At 44.8% G+C, this 21,636-nt stretch overlaps 1 protein-coding gene across 2 annotated transcripts in view; it reads left to right on the plus strand.

Moving 5' to 3' along the window:
* The window catches only part of LOC146797975 (calcineurin B homologous protein 2-like), a 76,521-nt gene extending 63,047 nt beyond the window's left edge, over positions 1–13,474 (plus strand). Inside the window, exons 5-8 of one of the 2 annotated variants that reach the window (XR_014968575.1) lie at positions 6,909–6,970; positions 9,556–9,678; positions 11,562–11,962; positions 12,007–13,474. Coding sequence is in view for 1 of the 2 variants with exons in the window: in XM_085625195.1 (XP_085481321.1) it covers positions 6,909–6,970; positions 9,556–9,678; positions 11,562–11,615 (239 nt within the window). In the remaining variant the exon portion in view is untranslated. Of the gene's footprint in view, positions 1–6,908; positions 6,971–9,555; positions 9,679–11,561 lie in introns of both variants that reach the window. The other variant, XM_085625195.1, reaches the window with a different exon arrangement.
* Positions 13,475–21,636: the final 8,162 nt, after the last annotated feature.

Raw genomic sequence — 21,636 nt, forward strand, 5'->3', positions numbered from 1 at the left:
AGTTTTATGTATTGTTAATCTTTGGCGGGTGCATGTGTGAGTAGGAATAATGCTCACCTGTAGAAAAAAAAGCATGTGCACACAAAACAGAACTACACCCTCTACAAGGAATAGGGTTGATAGGCCAGAAGAATTCCATAATTATTGGAAAATACCTAACTCTGCTGTTTCTGATTTGACTACAAGTTGCCATGCTTCATCATCAGCCTGCTCCACATCAAGGTTGCAAGCTTAAAAGTGGGCTTTCTCCAGCCTCTTGTTATCCAACTAGTGGTGCTAATTTCAATAAGAATGGTAAGCTCTGTCTTTTTTTAGATATATATAAGGCCCAATTTTGTGAAGATTGTATAGTGGTGGGTATATAATATTAGGGGCATATTTATGAAAAAGTCATGCAGCGCAGCAAGTCACCTTTTATAAAAACAAATGTTATTGCATTTTCATTAATGAGAAAAACACATACATCCATCCTCCTCAGTTTAGAAGAAGCATATAAAAACATCATGGCCTCGTATCAATAATTGCATTACCAGTAGTACAGAGTGTCTATCCCTATAAAGGCATTAATAGTGTATGTGACTAAGCATAACATTACATATGATGTCTGTAAAATACTGTAGTAATCTAAATAGTAATCCCAAGGGCCACACTTACCAGTGGCGCGCAATATCTAGTCAATAATAAGCAGTTGGCAACGTAGAAGGTTCAAGCGTTTATTGGCCACAACAGAACTCTACATAGAGGAGCCTCATCGATCCTCACCCATCAGGTGCGCCGAGGAAGACTGCCGGCCCCTTGACAGAGTCACACTTATATACATAACAGATTCAACATACAAAGCCTTACAAATGGAAAAACACCAGTTAGCCCTGGGGCTCCTAAATGAGCTCATACCATATCTAGTTTCCGCTGCACACATAAGGTTACTATCTTCTACAGAGAAGGTCGGCGGGGTGACTCCCTTTTCGTCTCGGGCACAGAGGAATTTCGCTTGATACTCCCTACAGCAGATGTGACCTTGGGCCTCAGTCGTAAATACAATTCACCCTGTCTCTAGGCTGGTACGAGCTAAATCATACAGATGGTGTTCAGAGAGAACCCCGTGATCTGAGGCACGGCTGGTCATAATCCAAGATGGCCGTAGTATGGCTTTTCGGCCCTTTCTATCATACAGGACACGGAGAACGAATGGGCCATCTTCTAAAGCAGTTCTCGTTGTTTATGGAGTACAGATACAGACCAAGATACGTTATGCTAACTTCACATGCTGACTTGAATCCCACAATACGTACTATTGAAATTGTGAACTCACAACAACCCCACCCTCGACCCCCTAAAAACTAGACGTCGTCCCCGAATGTGTACATCCTGTTTATTTGTGCAAGAAATTTGTCGTGGTTCTAAATGATGAATGCTAATTATCCTGGAAGTGTCCTGGTGTACAGGTAATAGTGTTTGTATGTGTTGTGTTGTGGCCTATCTCCTGCTTTAGGGGACTCCAATCTCGATGTGTTATACTGTGTGGGGGCAATAGCATTTCTAATGGCAAATTGGAATCTTGTGTTCAGTGGGTCTGTGAAATAGGGAATCAAGGGTCTTTGGTGTTTTGGGATATAAAGGATTTAATAGTGCATCCCAATCCATTCTTCCGTTAGCCCCTAAATTCTTCTGAGCGTATGGCTGTGCTTTCCTCCAGGCTCCACCTTTCTACTTCCAACGCCATGTTTAGAGACGATTGGCTATTAATAGTGTGAGGTCCGCAAATCGTGATATCACTTTAGTGCCATTGGGTTGCGGGTATAGCCCCAAGATCAGGGCTGGCTCTAGGGCGATGCGACCAGTGCGACCGCATCGGGCACTGACTTCAGGTAGGGGTGTCATGTTTGAAATATATTATGGTTTTAAAATCCCCTGCTGCCGCATTCCTGGCCTCCTGCAATTTTCAGGCAACAATAAAAAGGTCAAGATAACTCAAGTGATTTATGTTCTTCCTAGAGAGAGATCGGAGGTTTGTCTAGTGGAAGTTTTGACTCATGGTAAGGTAGCGCGGAGGGTTAATTTGCGTGCTGCAAAGAACATGTACCATTCAGATCACAAAGTGCATATAATGTAAATAGATCAGTGGGTTACTGCTTTTGTCGAAGAGATCCTTTGTTACTTGCAGTTTATACGTTATAATTCTAACATAGAACAGTGAGCTACCAACTGTCATCAAAGAGCTGCATGCAAACTGCAAGGTATAGATTTTAGCGTTATGATTTTTTCCCAGTCTTTCATTATCCTAATGTTGGAAAAAGGGTTAATTTAGATAGAAATCAATTCTGATTATTAAAGAGAACACCCAGCCATGGTGTTACGTTTTAAATTCTTAGTTTGTGCCTCCCCAGACCATGCACTCCTAAACTATTCTGCCTACCAGTATTGATGACATGTAACTCCTACACCTTGTAGTCCTCTGTCTTATGTAACATTTATTATACACTGATTTACATACCTATGATTGATTGTCTCTGTGTAGTGTGTGTGATGTAAAGTGCTCTGACACTCTACACTGGCATGAGTGGCGGAGGCGCTATAAAACAAATTAAATGAATCTGAGAGAGAGTGCTTATAGAGACTTGAGGGGCACTGTTAAAGGGTGGTAGTGAGAGAATCCGTGGTGGAGGTGGTCATTGGGGGGCACCAACAAACATTGTCGCTCTGGGCACCACCAGCGATAAAGCTGACTGTGCCCAAGTGTTCCGGCGAGTGCCAAGTCTCTCTTTCAGCTAACTCTGACAGTGCGGTCCGGATCTGTGTCCAGTAAGAGGAGATCAAAGGGCAGGCCCACAACATATGTACCAGTGTACCATCTTGGGCACGACACCGGGGGCATGCAGGTGACACGTCTGGGAACATCGGATGTAGCCTATGTGGTGTGAGATACACCTGTGTAATATGGTGAATTGAATACATTTGAATTGTGAGTTTCATGAGACTTTCTTGGGATACTCCAGCAAGGAGGTCCATTCCTTCCCTCAAAGATCATGACCCAGGTCCTCCTCCCATTTAGTGCATAAAGGTGCGAGATATGTTAAGAGATGTGCCTGTAGTCCCCGGTACAGCCATCGGATTAGGTGACATCCATGACCCTTCGTATGGATTGCTTCAAGGAATTTGTGTGTAGGGGGTTCAGTGTCTTCCGGGCACCCAATGTTGCCATATGTATTGTGCGATGCCGGCGTGTGTTAGGAATAGTTTGTCCTGCAGGCCCTGTGTATGTATGAAGTCTGTGTGGTTCAGGAGGGTGTTATCCCTGAACAATGTACCAACCGTTAATACTCCACCCTCTATCCAGAGGTATATAGTCTTTTCTCCATTAGGCCTCCAGCTGTCGTTGGGAGTCCCAGCAAGGGTGTATTAGGTGAATATGGAATTGCCAGTGTGGTGTATTGTGATGCCATTCTCCAATAAGGGCGAGGCCCAGAAATAGGGGAGCTGAAGGTGGCAGAGCGGATCCCGGGTGGAGTAAGGTATGGAGTCTGCCTTCAGTTATCAAAGCTGTGGTATAGTCAATTTCCCGGAAGTTCTGCCTGGCCAACCAGACAGAGAGCCACTACAACTGGCCTGCCAGACAGTAGGATTTAAAGTCAGGGGCAGCCATCCTTCCTCTATCTGTGGGTAGCTGTAGTTTGGACAGACCAACCTTTTGTCTGCCATTACCCCACACTAGATCTGTCAGTAAGGTGTCCAAAGACTTAAAATAGCGGGTCAGGATCAATAAGGGGTGGATTCACAAAGTAATAAAGAATAAGTGGAAGCATGACCATTTTGGGCAGTGCCAGCCACCAAGAATGGCAATGTAATCCAGAAACTGGCGTGACTGCAGAGACGTGGTTGCTTTATTCTTTATGAGATCCAGCTCTTCACAGTGTATCTGAATCCCCAAATATCTAAATGTATGAGATGCTCCCAGGACACTTGTGTCTCCAAAGGGCAGAGATGTCTTGGAATATGTGCAGTCAAAGGAGAAAGCATATGAGTTATTAATATTAACGGAAAGACCAGAAAGAATTGCAAAGTCGGAGAATGTCTCTGCAGTTTCGGCATGGTTCATCCGGAGGTCCTTTGATTACAAGACCATGTAATCTGCGTATACTGATATTGCATGGATTGTGGGTCCTATGGGAATCCCCCAGCCCCTAGCCCCCTGTCTGATCCACTGCGCCAATTGCTCCAACGCAAATACAAATCGCAATGGGCAGTGGCGTAGCTAGACGTTGTACCGACTGTGGCGGTCGATGCGTTTTCTGCCCTGTGGCTGCATGTAAGTGCCGGGGGAAGAGGCCGCTGTCCCCAAAACTCATGCCGCCCGGGGCAGACCGCCCTATAGTACCCCACCACCCTCCCCCTTGCTTCACCACAGGCAATGGGTACAACGGGCATCCCTTCCTAGTACACGGGAGATTGGGTAGGGATCCAAGATGTAGGAACTGGTTCAAGCTCATGCTGTGGAAGTAGTAATCTTACCCATACAATGTAAGTTAGGTGGACCCTAAAGCATTGGAGAGTAGTAAACATAAAGTCCCAACCTAGTGTGTTGAATGCCTGCCGGAGTTCAAAGGAGAGACAGCCAGCCCAGGGGTATTGGCCGTGCACCGCGTCCATCACACGATAAAGCTGGTGTATATTGAGGGATGTATTACGGTTGGGGACAAATCCACATTGATCTATATGGATGAGCCTTGGGATCAGAGGGAGAAGTTGTTTCACGAGGACCTTGCTGAGAATCTTATTCTCAGTGTTGAGGAGCTATACAGGTCTATATGAGGCCATATCGGAGGATGGCTTACCAGGCTTCATTATAGAGGTTACCAATGTCTGTCTAGTGGTGGGGGGCAGCATACCTTTATCTAGTGAGTTCATGTACATCTTATTATTATTATTATTATTATGTTTCTTATATAACGCCTGAATCGACGCCCGAAGGGGTATCTCCGCGCTTGCCTTGGGAACCCGTCCTGGCTTTTCCCTGTGAGATAGCCCCTACAGGGCATCCCCAAGGTGAAAGCCAGGCATCCCGCCGCAGGGGGCCGTTGTGGAGATTAAGCAAGCTTAATGCCCAGAGTTGCAGAGTGTGAACCCATGATTAGGTCAGGCACCGAAGCGAGAATTATCGAGTCCATGGACATTTGAGCTCAAGACCCTGCCGCTTCGGGAATTGCGCTGTGGGATTAGGCGAGTAGCATAGGTTGTGTAAAACTCTACGGGAAGTCCATCCGTTCCCTGAGTTTTATTACGGGCTAGCTCCTTACTGGCCACACTGATTTCGATGGCGGTCAGTGGTGCTTCCAAGGATTCCCTATGAGAGACTGGGATCTCCGGCAGTTCAGCTGTTTAAAGAAAGATTGGATCACCAAGGGGTCAGTCAGGGGCGCAGCACATCACCTTGCTGCGTTGCGCTGCATGATAGGGAAAGGGCAGGAATGCACTGTAATTAACATAATATGGCACATTCCTGTCTTTGCCCTGTGCTGGTGCACAATGTGCTGTCTAGCGCCAACACAGGCACCCTTGCACCATTGTGCAAGGATGCCTGTGTTGTAATCAGGATTGTTTTTGTGCAGGAAGGAACACATTCCTGCACTAAAAAATAATCTGAGGCATTTTCCTCTCTCTATGTGTGCTGCAGAATGAAGCACACATAGAAAGAGGAAGTAACAAGGAAAAATAAAGAGATTTCTCCTTGTGACACCCCCTGGTTAGGTGTAGCATTTTGACGCATTCCCAGGTCTACCAGTAATGGCAAAATCCATGTCTGATTGCTTGGAAACAACCACGCTCCACCCATGGAACGCCTACCTGGGGCAGAATAAAGCAACGCAGCGATTTGCGTTGCGTTGCTCTGGATTAATCAAGCCTCCAAGGTGGACTTGTTTGGCTTGATAAATTTACCTTAAGAGTTGCGTCACTCTTGTGCCCCGTTGCGTGGCGCAAGGGTTTCGCAACTCTTTAATGAATATGCCCCTTAATATTTTCCACACTCCCACAAGTTTAAAATCTAGAAAGCGCTTTATAATCTGATGTATCTCAACAGAGTCAACATGTTTTGACCTATTTAATTTTTTGCCAACAAAATATTAAAAGACTTTCATCACAACTTGGAACGTTTAACAGAGTCTTAATTAAAATGTCAATGAAGGGTACAGCAGACAGTGTGGCACCTACTTTACCTACATCCTTGTGCTCTGGTATACTCTCCTAACCTGACGCCACCCATGGTGCTTCTGTCTAAACAGTGCCCCCACTGACACCACTAGATGTCGCCCAAACCCAAACTGGTCCTTCAGAATTGAAACGTCATTTCTCAAAGCACAGTTAACAGTTTTCTAATTAAAGGAAAATGCAGCACTACTAGTGTATCATTTGAGAAACAGATTTCATGTTATGGTTTTTCCTTTTATGTTCACAGATGTACAGCACGGAGCATAGATGTCTCTAGGCAAATAGGCCGTATACAATGCACATTTAAATACATTTTAGTGGCACAATTGCCACATATATTAGGATCCTCGGATGTAATCCATTTCAAGAGGGAGTATATAAACAATGCATGGGCATGGTCCCACACGCTGTCAGTTCAATTTTTAACAGAAGCCGATATGAGTAAATCTGTACAGAGATTCAAAAATCTACAACCCATTGAAGGGGAGAGGCAACAGATCAACGTGCGCCCTTTCCCTAGATGTCGGCCTGCTCTAGGGAGGCCAAGCAATGGATGGGCATGGAAAGCAGACTGTACTCCCCAGCTCAGTGGTATGTGATCCATCAAATAGGCCAAGGACTGGGTGAGAGTGGGATAAATGTACATGTTTATGGCATTGCTCTGAACAGTCACTGCGCTGGTTGACGTTTTTTCTATTTTCCAGTTGCCTTCCAGCTGTACGACCAGGACAGAGATGGGAAGATCTCCAGGGCAGAACTGATGCAGGTAATGGACGAATGGGACAGGAAGGAGTGCATCTCTGTGGCAAGGCGTGAGAGGAAGAGGGTGTGATGTGCACGGGATGGCTGGGTAGAGGCAAGCAAGGATAGGGCCCATTGAACCTGGTAAAGTAAATGAGAGGACTGCAGGGTTAGACCACTGTATACCTCGGAGAGAGCTGCAAAGACTAGCAAGTCGCTGCTGCTGGGTACCCGAGAAAAGGCAGAGCAGACCAGAATAAAGGCCCCTGTGTACATAGGATAAATCAGCAAGGACCAGCAGCACTGAACCATATGCAGGTCATTGAGATTATATGATTTTGCAGACGCTGTCTTTCCTGCATAGTTATGGATTTGCCACGTAATCCATCATCTGATGCATGAGCTGCAGTTTCAAAAACATTAAGGCAGATTTACAAGAAAGTGACGCATCTGCGGATGCATCACTTTCCCTGCGCCACCCTTAGAAACCCTTGCGCCACCATAGATGCGCCGTATTTACAATACACGCACTATGGCGCAAGGATTGACAGATTCGTCAGAAATTCTGACGCATCTGTTGGCGGAAAAGTCACGCATTGCTGGAGTCGTGTCGCAAGCATGGCGCAACTCCAGCAATGCATGTTGAGGCCTATTCCCACTACACTACATCACTACTTACGCCTGCTTGAAGCAGGCGTAAGGTTTTGACGCAGTGGCGTCCTAAAAGTGGCGCAGTGAAATCTTGTAGATTTCACTGAGTCACTTTTACGAGGACTTCCTGCCTGGGAACGCCCACCCTGCATACATTATACCTGACGCAGGTATAATGTGACGCAGGGCTTTACAACGTGACGCGTCTCCCTAGATGCGTCACGTTGTAAATAGGCCACATTGTTTGCGCCGCTGTTGCGTCAAAAAAGTGACGAAACTGCAGCACAGAAGTCACACAAGGGGCTTGTAAATCTGCCCCATTGTTTCTAGCTCAAACGGATGAAAAGTTACTAAAAAAACTGCAACATGTGTTTCCGCTCATTGCAAGGCCCTGTGCAAAGGTTCACCTTCCTATTGCTTATTGCTGTTTTTGAGTGTTAAACCGGTACTAGTGAGGTGAAAGTTTGCCCAGCGATCATGTGTACAAATGACAAAATAATGAAGTATTACTATTACAAAATGTACCACATAACGTCACATAATTTGCCTTATGTTGGCGCATAATTTTGTCAGCTCTGCCACATAATTTGGTTCTCTCCTTCCACATAATGACAGCGTTGTTGTGATGCTACAGTTGACCTAAGTTGGCAGGGTATGCCCAAACGTGGGTCCTGTGCTCACTGTTCCACTGGATTCAAGCTAGCCTGACTGATATGGGGTGATACCCTAAAACCGGCCCCAGAATACGTGTTTCCGGTCCAGGGAGGACCTGATCTGGCAGTTCAATCTGCACTGTTTCCAGGGGGAGCAAGGTCAAGACCGATTTGCATATGGCTGGGTCCAAACTGGGATGGCATGGTGAGCCAAAAAACAACTGATTTAACCCAGATCTGTGACTGGGTTAAATGTTTGACAATGTTCAGCATTCCAACCATCATCTTTTTGTGTTGCTATAGTTGCCATAAGTGGAAAGGGCATGCCCAGATCTGGGTCTTGTGCTCCCTGTGCCACTGGATTCTAGCTTGCCTCGCCCGAAACCAGTGCCAGGATGCCTGGTTCTGGTCCACTGAGGACCAGGCTTGCCAGTTCGGGCTAGACTGTTCCCATTGAGAGCAGTGTCAAGACTGATTTGTATATCGCTGGCTTCAAACTGGGGTGGCAAAGTGAGCAAAAAAAAGATGGAATTAACCCAGATCTGTGACTGGGGGTGAATGTTTGACAATGTTCAGCATTCCAACCATCATCTTTTTGTGTTGCTATAGTTGCCATAAGTGTAAAGGGCATGCCCAGACCTGGGTCTTGTGCTCCCTGTGCCACTGGATTCTAGCTAGCCTCACCCGAAACCAGTGCCAGGTTGCCTGGTTCTGGTCCACTGAGGACCAGGCTTGCCAGTTCGGGCTAGACTGTTCCCATAGGGAGCAGGGTCAAGACTGATTTGTATATCGCTGGCTCCAAACTAGGGTGACGAAGTGAGCAAAAAAAAGATGGAATTAACCCAGATCTGTGACTGGGGGTGAATGTTTGACAATGTTCAGTATTCTGTCCATCATCTTTTTGTGTTGCTACATAATTCCAACGGCCATGTAAACCTCCATGTAACAGCTGTTGAGAATTTTAGCAAGATAAGTGTGGGAGGAACGAGAGAGAAATGGACAGAGCAGGAAAGTGAGATTGTGACTGTGTGAGAGGAAGAAGCAGAAAGAGCAATTGAGAGAAAACAAATAAGAGAGTGAGACAGGGTGAGTAGAAAAGACAAAATACTGAAAATGAGGGAGCAAGAGGCAAGAGTGAGCAAGAGGAAGAGGGCAGTGCAAGACGAAGGAAATGAGGACAGTGAGACTGAGTGTGTGGATGAAGTATGTTTGCTGGTGTCACATGGCTCCTGAAGCATCACAAGAAGGTAAAAGGGTGTGAATTGAGGGAGACGAGTAATATAATCTTCCTGTCTCCCCTGTCCAGGTGCTACGGATGATGGTAGGTGTGCAGGTAACAAATGAGCAGCTGGAGAGCATCACTGACAGAACTATCCAGGAAGCAGATCTGGACGGGGACAACGCCATCTCGTTCCAGGAATTTGTGCAGGTCAGCACAAGAGCAGTATAAATGACAAAAATATGTTGATGTTCATGAGAACACCACAATCCAGCTGGATTATGCAATAGAAATACCAGCTCCTCTCTAAGTATGTGAAGGCCTAGGCAGTATTACCAAGTACTTGTAGGAGTGTGTAACTGTTCGGTAATACCCAGTGCTTCATTTGTAAAACAATAAGTGCCAGGGCTCTTCTCAGGAGGCCACTGCAGTCTGCACCACCCATCGCCCCTGCCTGCGCTGCCAATGGTGGTACCAACACAATTACTACACATCGCACTCCTAGAATTGTGACAATACAGTCTATTCCAGGCTACCCAAAGCTATAAGAATGGTATGGAATAGTCTGAGTTGTAATTTTTAATTCATGTCGAATTATTAAGCACTGTTGTGGGCTCATCTCAAAATCAAACAGACAACACCACCATGTGGTGGACGGTCATTAGTGCCGGTATTGAGAATTAAGTGCCGGTGCTAAGCACCCTAAACCAAAGGCTCAAATTAAACACTGCTAATACCACCACCTTCTGCGAGTACATGATGGTCTAGGCAGTAATATTGCCACATTCTGTGAGAGTTTTATGGCACTGTATCGTGCTAGATAATATCGACCTACAATAATATCGCATCCACCACATCATCAAGATAAGTACAGAATTATTATTCTTACCTTTACATCTACTCAGCTAGTCTTGGATTGCATTATGGTAAGTTAAGTTAAGTTATAGAGGTTTATAAATTGCACATGTCACCCTGAAAAGGCTATCCTAGTTCTATACGACTGGTGGAGGTGATGTGTACCTGGAGTTTAAAAGAGCCAGGTTTTGAGTTTCTTTTTGAAATTCTGGAAATTAGTCACAGACCTTGAGAGGAGGAGTTGATTCCAGTTTTTGGTGGCTAAATAAAATAAAGCAAAATATAGAATTCACCAAACAAATGCATAAATTAGAAATATTAATTCAGCAAACAAATACACAAATTAATGACACTTAACTTACACTTTTGTAGTAATCTTATGCATTAAATTAATAATATTTATTTTTTAGTAAAATGCATTTTTTTTAATTTTTCCGTATATTTTACCAAAGGGAGACTCTATAGCCGGGGCAGAGATCTCTGCATAGCAAAGTATAGAGAACATAAAAAAAAACTTTTAAAAAAGTTACAATATTTTTATGTTACATATTAATGTAAATTCATTTGATATATTTACTTTAAATGTAGAACAAAATAGAAAAATGCTACCACATAATTTAATTATTTTTGTCTTAAAACTCTAAACTAATAGAAATATATTTAATTAAATTACAATTATTTTTTAAGTTGAATAAAAAATGTATTCCAACCTGAGGAAAGAAAATAAATATTTAATGTGCATTAGTAATTATTAAAAGTGATGTATAGAATACATTAAAATGAATGTTATTTTAATTACAATGTAATGCTACATTATCTTTTAAATGAAAAATAAGTTATTAAATATTTTCGATTCAAATAATAAGTACTATTTTAACATATTTTTTTAACATTAATTTATATTTATTTATATTTTTAACTATTTTAAATAATCTAATTTAAGTTACCATTATTTCCTAAAAAGTCCCTACCTCCATTAAGTACAAATAGTAGGTACCTGGAAAAGGTAAGTTGCACATGTGAGTTACTACAAAAGTGCAGTTTGTGACTAGCACTTTGAAGTAAGTTTTGTAGTACTAGTTAGTTCTACAAAACCTACCATAAAGTGCAGTTTGTGAAACAGGCTCACTGGATAGATTTGTTTTGTGTCTTTATACCAGTGTTACAGTTTGTATAATTTTTACTAAAAATGTTTTTAAAAAAGGAATAACTCCCACACTGTATTTATTTCCCATCAGTCTCTTGAGAAGATGAGTATAGAGCAGAAGATGAGCATTCGCTTCCTGAAATAACCACTACAGGGATGGATGAAGACCACAGAAGTGCCTATTGTTCAGAAGCCATGAACTAACAATTCTTAAAAGGAAGGCTCTTTCACTGGCCTGTGTAATGATCCTACGGCTTGGGGCCAGGAAAGCATTGTGCTGGCTTCGACGTGTGCCTGTAAGCTACTTTTTACTTGACATAGGATGGGTGTTGAGCAGAACTTACCTTAATTAACAATACTGTGAGACAAATGCCCACTCTCCCATCTTACTTGCCAGTTTTAATGTGCCATATTATGGTTTTCTAATTAGCGAACCACTCTTCTGAATTTGATCCTTAACTCAGCATAGTAATTGCCAAATGTCAGGAAAGTGTCTCTTCTTTTTTCATTTTATTTTTGATCTTTATAAAATGCAGAACTCCATTTCAAAACTCCTTGTAGCTCTTGAGGCACACAGGCATTAGAATACTATATATACTGTAGACAGAGTTCAAGTTGGGAAGCTGGGGCTATATTCCATAATCTGCCACTGGTGTAACATGCAGACCTTACTTAAATGTTTTGTAGGGCTGTGTCAAAGTCAAGCAATTTTATACTATAAACAAACTGAAATGTCATATTATAAAACACTTGATAATTCTGCGTTAAACATATTTCATACAATATACAGTAAAACGATCAAGAGCTTCTGTGACATGGCCTGACACACTGACTTGGTTTCTAAGTCAAAGATGACACTAAAGGGTTCCAAGCTCTTTGCACAACTGAAGCTACAAATATGCCAAACATTATGGGGCAGATCTACGAGGAAGTCCTGCAGCGTGGCACAGCAAGCCTTTTGGCTGCGCCACGCTGATGCACTTCCGAAGCACAGGGAAGCGACATATTTACAAGATTATGTCACATCTCTGTGCTTCCCCCTGCACTGGCGCACATACTGCAGCCATGCGCTGGTGCCCGCACCCTTTCACCATAGTGCAAGGAGGCCTGCGTCGTGGGGAGATTGTTTTTGTGCCAGGAGGGGCACCTTTCTGCACAAAAACAATCTCTACAGGCATTTTCCTCTTTCAATGCGTGCTGTAGAATGCAGCACGCATTGAAAGAGGAAAAATGAGGAGAAATTAAAACATTTCTCCTTGTTGCGCCTCGCTACGCCACCTCTAGGGTTGCGTAGCATTCACACGCATCTCCAGATTTACGATTTCTCATAAATCTGGAGATGTGTCTTGTTTCATGGGTGTTGCGTGGGAACACCCACAGCAACACCCATGGAACGCCCCTTCAACGCAAAGTGCTGCGTGTGAAGGGGCCGTATTTACAAGGAGAGAAAAAAGTCACTCAGGGTGGCTTTTCCTCTCCTTGTAAATATGGAGGAGCCCCCTGCGCCACCTGTACGTCACGAAAAGTGATGTACTGGTGGCGCAGGGGGCTTGTAAATCTGCCCTGATGTCCTTAAAACTGTATTCCATATTCTTTACGTGTAGGCTGAGGTGCTCTGATAAGGGATTTTTGCTTTTCTAATTCTTGTGAGTTACCAAGTTACTGCATGTAGCTTGTTCCTTCATACAGAAACAATTTTTTGACAGATTGCATTATTGTTACAATTTACATAGTGGCTAAAAAAAATGTAGCCAATTGTAAAGATTGTCCATGCCTCCACAAGGCAGCCATTGTGCTGAAATTAAAACGTGAATGATGTGATCATGTTTTTTCACCCATACCACAAAGCGAGCTGCTAGAAGAAACTTTCAATGGTAACAATGAACATTGAAATATCTTTGAAAGAAATGCATTGTCTCTGTCTAAATGTGAAAATACTAAAGCTTGAAATGTGGATTAGAAATTTGATTGTTGGAATAAAGGATATAACTCTTTTGAGATGAAGCAATTGATTATAAGCAGTTTGTGTTTTTTAGCCATCTGTGTACTGACAGGCAGTTGGCTGTGGATTGTATTTTGGACCTGAGCTCCAAGTATTCTGGTTCAGAGAGCCTTATCAACAGGAGTCGGCACACAGCCGATGAACGCCTTGCGTCAGCGGTGTAGCTAGACCTGTGGCCGCCTGTGGCGGTCCCTGCGTTTGCTGCCCCGCGGCGGCAGCATGTAAGGGGGTGCTGGCAATTCCTGCGTTTGACCCGCACAATGGCTGCTTGGTAAGAACAGGGGGAGCGCCCTCCCCAAAACTTGTGCTGCCCGGGGCGGACCGCCTTCCCCCTTGCTACGCCACTGCCATGATCGTAGGAGGCCGGTGCAGTGTCTGATGCTGCCTCTGTGTAGGGGTTTTGCCGGGTACTGCTCCCAGTAGCCAGAGAAGTCACGAGGAATTAACACGCTTTATAATGCAATACAGCCCAGGGGGTGCGTTTTGTGATTCACTGATACAGCAACCATCCATGAAACATAGTGGTGTCTTTGGCCTCACTGGCTATACCTCAAACAGCAGCTCCATGGAGAGGGAGGAATTGGTATCATCCAGAGATGGAGTCTTTTTACATACAGTGCTCCTGTGTTGCATGGACTCATACAGCTGCTGTATCAATGAAATGGCCAATGCAGATAGAAATAAAATGCTCCATACGTATGCGTTTTTCAACTGAGACATTTAAAGTGAATCATTCATATGTTTCAGTTAAGCAAAGGGTTCAAATTGTCAATGCATTTATTTCTTATAGATATTTTAATTCAGTGCATTTAGGACTTCCAACCATATCTTTTAAAAAGTTACAAAAAGGTTCAAAATGCAGCAGCCACACTGATATTAAATGTCAGCGAATCCAATTCTATCTCAGGAGCACTAGCTACACTCCATTGGCTGCCAGTTCAGCAAAGGATCAATTTCAAAGCATTTTGCCTAGTTTATAAAGCCCTGTACGGAGGGAAACATAGCCCTCTAACAAAGCATTTTGATTTTTACTCTCCGAAACACAATCCGAGATCGAAACGCGCATTACCAGTAAATGTGCCTAGATTTCACACATCAACGCTGTTTGGCAGATCTTTCTCAGTAGTTGCGGCTAAACTGCGGAACACTCTTCCATTGCAAATTAAAATCAAAAAGTCATTGCTGAAATTTAGGTAGCTCATTAAGACCTTTTTTTTTTTTACAAATAGGATATACATTATTTGTGCATTTTCAGCTGTTAGGTTGAAATCTGTGTTTTTTCCAGCGACAAGGTGCCTTCGGGAGTTTGTTCATGCTTTATAAAAACATAAATAAAATAATTGACCAGTACATTCATGAATGTGGGCTGACCAGTATGTGAATGGCACAGTAACTAATGATTGAGACAGACTGACCATTTGCCACTCTATAAGTATAGATGGTGTAAGCTCTTGAGAGACCACTAAAGATTTCTCTGATCAAAACTAACACTGAGGGGGATTAATATTGGAAGGATAGGGGCTTAGAAGACTGTGTTAGGAATGCTATAAAGATGACTGGTGATATTCTTGGTAGCATTAATATATACAGCCATAAGTCTAAACATAAGTAAATCTAGAACTCACTCACTGTAGGAAGGTGGAATCTGACTATATGGTTGCCCCCACTTTTTTCCTGGTGTTTGAATGGTTTTTGACTAGTCTGGCTGGGATCCTGCTATCCAGGACCCCAGCCTATCTGCTTACTCCCTTAAATGATTGGTGTGCATATTAGATGCACTAGTGATTGGATACTGTGGTACCTTATGAGCCCCTAGTATATGGTACCTTAGGTACCTTGGGCATTGGTACTTCACAGGCCTTCCAGGGGCTGCAGCATGTATTATGCCACCCCTGGGAAGCATTCACAATCTGACACCACAGGCCAGCTACTGCAGCCTGTGTGAGGTAGTGTTAGCACTCCTCACTGAGGTATAGGTTCCTATATCTCACAATGCACACACATATAAACCTATCAGTCACCCCTATGGTAGGCCCTATCAATCCCAAGGGCAGGGTGCTTGGTTTACTATGTGAGGGGGTGCTTCTGCCTGAGCAGGACCCCTCTGCAGCTGGCAGAGTCTATTCTCTGCTGCTGTTTGTGGATGCGGTTAAACCATATACTCTTAAGTGCATTATAACCTCGCAGTAAATGCTAACTTTGGAATGACTGCATCAAAACATGTCGTGTTTGGTGTCAAACAACTTGGAATCCTACCCCCACACCAGTAACTGGTGTGGGAGTAGGATCCCACCCTTCTAGAGGGGACGACATGTACACACTGTACTACACGGTAGAAATCATCTAGAGCCCTGGCATCACAAAATGGATGCCACCAGCACAGACACCGGGCTGCCCTCCTGCTGCTGACCGAAACTCGCAGTGGAGGGAGCCCAACAAAGGGTTTCCTGTCACAGGGAGGTGTCACCACCTCCCAGACAGGATTTAGTGTATTGGAGCTGGGTGGGTGCACTCTTAGAGTGCTTTGAAGTCCTGCACTAGGGGAGCAGTAGGCTCCTTTGTGCATATGCCAGCTCAAACCGGTTCAGGGGCTACCTGCCCCTGCTCTGGCGCGAAACTGGACAAAGGGAAGTGGGTGTAACCACCCACTACCCTGACCCTCCTAGAGGAGTGGTCATAGAGCTAGTCCCTCCCATCTTTTCACTATAAGATACCAAAGCTTGCCAATGCAACTTAGATTACACCTGGACGACGCTCTACAAAGAAGAATCCTGGCCCTTCGACGTTCCACTATCTCTGGAAGACTGAAGAATCTCCCTTGGAGTCAAGGAGTGACTCCCCTGCTTGGCAGGCGCCAAAACTCTCTACAACGGTTGCAAACTTTACCGCTCCCGCCGGAGCCCGAAGTCCCTGCATCCCCTGAAGTGGATTTCCTGACCTCTCGATGGCCATTTTGAGTCCCCAGCGAAGCTGTGGCATCTGGACCCCACGAGTGACGAGGAACAGCAATACCAGGGAACCGTGCACTGATTTCAAGTGCAAGCCCTAAACTACGTCCAACGAAGTTGTGCTTTGGACCACTTGTTGTCCAAGTCCCTAGCAAGGCTAGTACCGAATTTCAGCGGCCTACCCCGTCCTGAGTGACCGTGGCTGTTGTTGAACTTTTCCTGCCAAGGCGTCTTCGCGGTTGCTTGCCCGTTGGCTAGTAACTCACCTGAAGACTTCCACATCGATTTCAAGGGCTCGCCTGGTTGCTCTGGGCCTGCCCTCACTTACCTTCGCTGGGTAAGCCCATCAGACCTTGCTGGTCTGCACCATTGCCAATCTTCACTCCACACAAGACTTGCGGCTGCCAAGGCTTGTTGGCTCCAATCCGGGTGCCGATACCGTCGACAGCTGCAGACGTTATGGGACCTCCCGAATCCAGCTGCTGGTCATCATCGAGCCTTCCTGGACCTCGTGAGCGAAGAGACAAAACACCATCATCGACCTGAAGAGACGCGACAGCTGTGGTCATCCATCTTGCTGGCCACCGGTCACTGGCAAGTGACTCTGAACTCTGTCCCCTGTGTACAGCAACTTTTTCTTTAGAAGAATTGCCTTCAACATCTTCAGAACATGTCTTGAGGACATTTCTGAGAGCCAGGAGTGCACGTTGGCTACCACTTGCTAGTTACATCCAAAGATACTTGTGCATATGAGATGTATAGCATGCACGTACATATCCATCACTTGCATATGCAGAGTGCTGATGTGCAGTTAGGTGAAAGCAATAGCTGGCACTTTGGGAACAGACACTAGGCTATGTAGAGGGGCACATGACATTACTTAAACTGCATGTGGTTAGCCATGGATTGGTCCTCCTGGGATTTAGAATTGTGTATAAAGGAGATGTATCCAACATCTCTGATGTGAGTTAGCTAGCCAGCCTCCATTCATGCTTCCTATATCTGCGACATAGTAAGTATATGTGGCAATGTGTGTCCTCGCCATATCAGGTACACATTTTGGAGTCACACTACATGTACTTACCAGATATAGCTCATTTTACCTAGGTCAATGGCCATGAAGCCAAACCGGTGGCAGCCTGTAGAAGGAACACAACTGAACAATTACTAGGGACGTGTGTACCATACCACTTGTATACTACAGCATTGTTCCTAAGCATGCTCTGTATTGAAATGGTTTGGGACCTGCATTTAGCCAGATAATGCCATTGCAATTGCCTATTTTGTCATCACTGGTGTACTTTGGCCCTGTCAAAATTTGAGAAGTTAATGTATCTTCCCATGGATGGTCACTTTATACTTCAAGGTGATTAATGGGATTTCGGAATAGCACATGAGATGTTTGAAAATATGCGAAGCATTATGATGATTCACAGTGTTCCTAGTTCCACTTTGTATGATAGTTTTTCATTCGACTCAAACAGTCTACATGACCGCAGAGCAGAGGAAGAACCGCCTCATCTGTCTTTCGCGGTACCGACGCATCCGCCTCATAGACAGGGCATTCCGCCAGGTGGCAACGCAATTTGTGGAGGAGAGGGCTGCCGTAACATGGGATATTTCACCACAGGGGCCAGCCACACATGCCCAGCTAAGACCATGCCATGCTGAAGCCGGTGACCAGGGAGGAGCCTCAGACCCTTTGCCAAGCACATCCACCAGCGAGACCACAGGCCCAGCTGTGCCCCTGTCCGAACCCACATGGACATAATTCAACTTTTGAGGATGAAAGACATGTCCGACATGAAGCTCCGGGTGGCTGCACTGGAGCACAAGGTGGACACAGAAATGCAATTATTCCAGACTCTCAAGCAAGCTGTTGACAGAACTGGGGAGAAAAGTTAGGCCACAGAGAGCCTTTTTGCCCTTACCCATGTTTTAAGTATTTGTTTTAATTGTACTGTTTTAATAGTATAGTTTAGGCCAGGGATAGTTGGTGTACGCATATGTTAAGTAATGTATAGTAGTTTTAATAGTTGAGGCAGAGTGGGTTAATTATTTGGGTATAGGGGTGTCTAGGTTATTTAGTGAGTGGGGTGCTGGTGTTTAGGATATGGGTTTCAATAAAAAAAAAAGAAAAACAAAGAAACAAACAAATATATCTTTGTTTAGGTTTATATGTTTAGGTGTAATTTATGTTGTTTTTGTATGAAGATGTGCATTAAGGGGGTGAGGGTGTTGATGTTTAACATGTCATGCTATATGTGTAGGGTAGGATAAGGTAAGATAATCTAGTTTTTGATATTTTTAGGATAAGGTAGTGTAGTTCAGGTAGCATAGTTTAGCTTAGGTGCAGTTAAGGTTAGATAAGTAAGTTAGTGTAGTTTAGGTAGTTTTAGGTAGATTAAGTTTTATCATTACATTACATATTATCATTTTCTACATACAAGTCTACCACATGATTTACTGTGTAGGAGTTGGCACTTCTTTGGTTATGTTAAGTACATGCAGTTGGCTTTGCTAGCAGTGTTGGTAGACATGGGTGACTAGGTGAAAGACCTATGGAGAAGAGTCTGTCAGGTTTGTCATGGAATCACTTAAGAAATCCACAAAGTTGTGTACTTTTAGTGGCAATCTTGATGTGAATTGATAGACAGACCGAAACAGGTATTCACATACTGTTGCTCTGAGTGTGTAAGTCATGTGACATGCATTGGAGGGGAGGGATGGTGATGAAAAACAATTGTCACTTATCAAGGAGAACAACAATGTTGCGGATGGCCTCCAGTTGATTGCCAATCAATCAATCAATCAATCATGTAACTTGTAAAGCACACTACATACCCGGGTGGGTTTCAAGGCGCTGGGGGGGGAGATGTTACTGGTCGAAGAGCCAGGTCTTGAGTTGTCTCCTGAAGGTCAGCAGGTCTTCGGTTTGACGTAGGTGGAGGGGGAGGGTGTTCCAGGTCTTGGCGGCGTGATGGGAGAAGGATCTGCCTCTGGAAGTAGTTCTCCGGATGCGTGGGACCATGGCCAGGGCGTGGTCAGCGGAGCGGAGTTTCTTGTTGGGTACGTAGAAGGAGAGTCGGCTGTTGAGATAGGCTGGGCCGGTTTTGTGGAGTGCTTTGTGTGCGTGGATCAGGAGCTTGAAAGAGATTATTTTGTCAACGGGGAGCCAGTGCAGGTTCCTCAGGTGGGGGGTGATGTGGTCGTGGCGCGGGACGTCGAGGATCAGGCGTGCAGAGGTATTCTGGATTCTCTGTAATCTGCTGATGAGCTTGGACGAGGTTCCGGCGTAGAGGGCGTTTCCGTAGTTGGGTGACAGTTTTCTTCGTGTTTGTCGGGATCCATCTGAAGATCTTGTGGAGCATGCGGAGGGTGTTGAAACAGGTGGAGGAGACTGCGTTGACTTGTTTGGTCATGGAGAGTTTCACGACGAGGATGACTCCCAGGTTGCGTGCGTGGTCGGTGGGGGCCGGGGGGGACCCCAGTGACGTGGGCCACCAAGAGTCGTCCCATGCGGAGGGATTGGACCCGAGGATGAGGATTTCTGTCTTGTCTGTGTTCAGTTTGAGGCAGCTGTCCTGCCAACCTCGCTAATGCCACTTTGGCAGGGCAGTTGTTCATGCCTCTGCCTCATGACACCAGCGATGTCAGCCAGTGACTGTTTGAGTCCACAGAGCAGAGAGTTGGTTCCTCTTATAGCAGTCAAGGTGTCCTTATTGGGACTTAGACACCTACGACTGCCTCTGGTGTGTCCGCCATGGTCTCCATCCCAACACGCGCCACATCTACCATCCCCTGCTGGACTCCTACCGCACGATGTTGGAATTCAACTTGGGGGTCCTCGGAGTCCAGGCCTGGGGGTGAGCTGGTAGGTGGTGATTGTTGGCTGGTGGGTGGATTCTCTGGAGACCCTGCAATGCTGCAGAGGTATAGATTCCAGATTGCACTGTAGTTGCCTTTCAGATGGCAGTATCTCTGCATACTTCATACAACCACTGTGTGACAAGGCTGACTTTTAGTCTCATGACACATATCGCAACACAGTTACACAGGTCACTGGACTTACATTCCTGGACCTATAGGAGGAGGTCAGGTCCACATCTGCCAAGGTGATTTGCAGTCTTTTTCATGATACCTATGCCAATTGTGTTCTGACATATTGACACCACTTCTAGTCACATTCCACTACTCCCCAAGATGCCTGCATTCCCTGTGGCCAGTATTCAGGCCACTGCTCCTCTGCAGGCGATGTTGGCCTGGTCATGAATTAGTTATGATTCTGAGATCTGGCTTTCAAACTTTACACTGTGGCACTGTGCCTTTTTGTGCTGTCTTGCATGCACATTGTGCATTCATGTGGCCAAGGGCTGAATTTGTAACACAGATCCTGCACAACTTTACACACCAACCAACCCTGCTACACTGCAGAAATATGTGAGGGCATGCACTTACTGTGTATTTCGTATTTGTAACTACTCATTTGCTATGAGTGGATACATATTTAGCTTCATCTTTGTGGACAGAGGGCACTGTGTACCAAATGTGAGGGGATGGGCCCTATCACACTAGGTAGGTTGCTAGCACTGACACTAACAACTGTTGTTAATTGTCAGAGTTGGGTATTTGCATAGCATAACACATCCTTTGACTCAGAACTGCTCACTTGTAAATATACATGCCTCCCCTGTCACTCCTCATTTTGTGCCACTGACTAAACGTAATGCCATACAGTGATGTAACCCAGATCATACATTGACTCTCATGTGCCTACAACACCATCAATATGTGTGACCATATACAATGGACTGACATGGCTGGCTGTTACTGAGGTCTATGGGTCAATCTGTACCCCACATAGTAGTAGTGCTGGAATTGGTGACAGGGATCTACCCAGGTTTGTAACATAACTGGGTACATTCACCTCAGTCTCCAAACATCGCTGACTCCTGTCCTTTGTGGTAGCAGACTAATTTTCATGTCCATTGACAGATCCCTATTTCACATCCTCCTACTAAGACATATGTGGCATGGTGAGACAATTTCTCTTCAGAATTCCCCCTGGCACATGCTACATCTTCAGCCAGGGCCACATCACATGTAGAATTTACAAGAAATTGGTGGCTAGTCCTCAAAGTCTGCACATCCCAACCTGTACAAAAATGTTGGGAAACAAATGTGTCAAGACCTAACTCAAAACGTAAAGTTAGTGT

The sequence above is a fragment of the Triturus cristatus genome, chromosome 9 (genome assembly GCF_964204655.1).
Source record: "Triturus cristatus chromosome 9, aTriCri1.1, whole genome shotgun sequence".
NCBI classification, from domain to species: Eukaryota; Metazoa; Chordata; class Amphibia; order Caudata; family Salamandridae; genus Triturus; species Triturus cristatus.